This window comes from Branchiostoma lanceolatum, chromosome 10 (assembly GCF_035083965.1).
Source record: "Branchiostoma lanceolatum isolate klBraLanc5 chromosome 10, klBraLanc5.hap2, whole genome shotgun sequence".
Taxonomy (NCBI): Eukaryota; Metazoa; Chordata; class Leptocardii; order Amphioxiformes; family Branchiostomatidae; genus Branchiostoma; species Branchiostoma lanceolatum.
This window is the reverse complement of record NC_089731.1, coordinates 7,768,172-7,771,345: the sequence shown is the minus strand read 5'-3', so window position 1 is coordinate 7,771,345 and position 3,174 is coordinate 7,768,172. Positions and strand designations below refer to the sequence as shown.

Sequence of the window (3,174 nt, the reverse complement as noted above, 5' to 3'; positions counted from 1 at the left end):
AGGATATACTAGTAAGCAACGACATTAATATATATAATGTCCTTGATATGAATAACACGGCATTCGTTGGCATAGAATCAAATCGAAACTTGAAATTGATCTAAACTTCCATGAAGTTCTAGCAGTTTGTACAACCATGGTATACGATGAGAAAAAAATCTCCTTGGTTAATTCAATCCTTGGTTAATTGTATTACGTAACATTACAACAATTCAAGGAACGTTCCTCTACAAAAGACTGATGTGCAGAATGGGATGAGACTATATACTTTTTTGCATTTAGTTTGGTCGGCGACCGTGTACCCGTACACATAGACTTTTCTGTACATCAACTCCCCCCCCCCCACCCCCCCTCCCCACCCGGTACCCGTAATATTTAGAAATAAAACTTAGACTGAGAACAAATCGGCCACGTGTCCAGCTGCTTGAACAAATACGTGTGAATAAAAGACAAACTCCAGTCGCCTGGGTGCGAAGTGACATGATGTGACACTTTTCTGATAAGCTAGTGTCAGACGTGTGTCCTGCGCGTGCCCACGCCATGAGGTAACAAAGGTACACTTGCAGCTGTGTACCGTCCTCGACATTGCGCAATCATGCATGTGTGCCCTTTTTGTCACAGCAGTTAAATCTAACAGCTGAAAGTGACGAAATAACTGTTGTTTTCTGAGAAAAATGATTGTATGTATTCTAATTGATTATATTTTCTTGCTGCACAAAATTACAGACATCCTGTGAAGACACGGTGGCGTTTTTTTCACGTATAAACATGTGTAAACGTTTTTGCGAACCGGATTTAGCCCCCTTTTTTCACAGAAGAGCGTGCCTTGAGGCCGGTTTTACTTCTCATTGAATCGAACCGTGGGAACGGTTGGAAAACCCCGAGGGTAACAATTATGTTCTTGACTCTTAACGCTTCTGTAACGCTCATGTCCTGATTTCTACAGAGACAAAAACAGAAAGAAACGGCTTAGAAAATGTAGCTAGATTTCAAGTTGCAAGGTCTTGTACTAGGTGATATTTCGTTGGGATAGGTTTCGAGACAAGATAAGGAAGATATGATGTTCTTTCTGGTATTTTTCTCGGAGATTGCTGGAGGGTTATCAGATTTGTGGGTGGAGTTTTCCCACACTCCGGCCGACCGCCAGACAAAAGGCCCGGCACGTGCTTAGCGCGGTAATAAGGTACGTATCGGCAGATGTCAGCCGTCAATGGATGGACGCCGCCCTCACCAATCAGGGACGACGACTCATCTTGTGTTCGACAATCATGATCAATCAGAAGGCCCGACACAAGTGGTCTCACTTGTCGTGATTGGCTGAGAGTGCAGGTATGCTTTGTCGGAACTCGGCGGCAAAAGGCAACAAAAGACCCGCCTGTTGGCATAAAAACCAGTCGCCTGCCGGACACTAGCCATTCGAACGGTCGCTCGTGTTGTGAACGGAAGTCCCGATATTATCCTTTATCCGCGACACGCTTGCAACGTACCACAGTCAACATGCCGGTTGAGAAAGTCGTCGAGTCCTACTCTCCTTATTACCAGTCTCGCAAGGTAAGCATATGTCAGGTGTATTTCCTATACCATAACTTGCTATTGTTCTATATCAGTTCGATAGCTAGCTTCTTGGTAAAATTCGACGGATCTTTTAATTGCGCAACATGTTATTTCCGGTCCAAGCTTAGATATTCACCTTTGTTATCGTTTTTTTTCCACAGTCGTCCAAGCCGCTTATGGAGAAGCGCCGCCGAGCCAGAATCAACAGCAGTCTGAACGAGCTGAAGAATCTCATCTTGGACACCTACAAGACCGACATGAACGTAAGTATCTGCAAAAATACCAGTACCTTGCGATGTCGTATGATATTTTGTTGAATTTATGAGTCGGGAATGCATTTGGAACCGTTGAAGTGATTGACGTGAGTTACTGACTGTTTTGTTTCTCCCTTTCCAGTCTTCTTCCAACTCCAAACTGGAGAAGGCCGACATCCTGGAGATCGCCGTCAAACACGTCCGCAGCCTCCAGAGGCAGCAGATGACCGCCGCCACCTCTACCGACCCCGCGGCGCTGGGCAGGTACCGGGCGGGCTACAGTCGCTGTCGGGCCGAGGTGGCCCGCTTCATGGGCACGGCGAACGGCGTCGACCCGCAGGTCAGGCAGAAGCTGCTCAACCACTTGGACAGCTGTAGCCAGAGGGTTGAAAACTCGGCACATCCCATGGTTCACCACCCCGACACCACCGTACGGACCGGCTACCTCCACAGCCATCACGGGCGCCAGGCGTCCCCTGTCCCGGCCGCGATGTACGGCATCGTCCCCGTGGTTCCCGAACACATCACCGTGAGTCTACCGAACCAAACCCTCCCCTCCAGTCAGCACACAGTCTCTGTGTACGCCAACAACAGAACGACAGGTACCCCCGCTAGGCTGTCTCCAGTGTACGGACTTACACATTCCCCAGTCAGCGCACAGAATGGACTCACTACAGCGACGACCTACCAGTCGTCCTCGGCACAGACCGCAGTCATTCCCGCCGGATTCCCCTCAGCCCTTCCGATCAGTGAGTCTGATAAGGTGTGGAGACCTTGGTGAACAATGAACTTTGTCAGTCTAAAGCTTTGCTTCGTCTAGAACCCTGCAAAAGTGCGCATGATCTCTTCTGCTGCTTGTACATAACTCCAAATTTGTATTAACTTCGTCGGTATGTGTAAGACACAATTGCACGAGTTTGTTACATAGCTATTTTCTTATGCAATAAAACGTTTCAAATGAACATGAACCTTGTTGTTTGTTGTTTTGTACATGTGAACGCAGTTACTGCTAATATGTGGCGTGGGGTATAGAGAAAGAGAGTCTAGAAAAGGAAACAGATTAAAAAACAGCTAATAATTCACTCACTAATTGACATCATTAGGATTAGTCGAGATGAAACTTTAAATGAATTTTTTTTTGGATTCCTTTAGCAATACATACCTTGATTCCTTTAGCAATATCAATGCTGACTATAAAGACTAGTGCATCCGTACGCCATTTTGACTCAGAAGAATCAGATTTTCTAATCACAAATTTTCTGGTCAAAAATAAGGTTGAGAGTGTTTTCGTTTATAATGGAATAAAATGAAATAGATGTACAGACATAACCATCCATAATCAATTGATACGTTAGCATATCTGCTA

At 45.8% G+C, this 3,174-nt stretch overlaps 1 protein-coding gene across 1 annotated transcript; it reads left to right on the top strand.

The window, feature by feature from the left end:
• Positions 1-1,328: 1,328 nt before the first annotated feature.
• On the top strand, positions 1,329-2,770 carry LOC136442890 (transcription factor HES-1-B-like). The gene is made up of 3 exons (XM_066439905.1): positions 1,329-1,551; positions 1,716-1,817; positions 1,951-2,770. Exons 1-3 carry the CDS (start codon positions 1,498-1,500, stop codon positions 2,587-2,589), a joined length of 795 nt encoding a protein of 264 aa, XP_066296002.1. The 5' UTR covers positions 1,329-1,497; the 3' UTR covers positions 2,590-2,770.
• The last annotated feature ends 404 nt before the right edge of the window (positions 2,771-3,174 follow it).

What these genes read in the sequence shown, in the direction of transcription:
- LOC136442890 (XM_066439905.1), top strand. Translation starts at nt 1,498, where the DNA reads ATGCCGGTTGAGAAAGTCGTCGAGTCCTACTCTCCTTATTACCAGTCT. An exon ending in CTTATTACCAGTCTCGCAAG is followed by an intron (nt 1,552 to 1,715) that starts GTAAGCATATGT and finishes TTTTTTCCACAG; the next exon opens with TCGTCCAAGCCGCTTATGGA. An exon ending in CCTACAAGACCGACATGAAC is followed by an intron (nt 1,818 to 1,950) that starts GTAAGTATCTGC and finishes CTCCCTTTCCAG; the next exon opens with TCTTCTTCCAACTCCAAACT.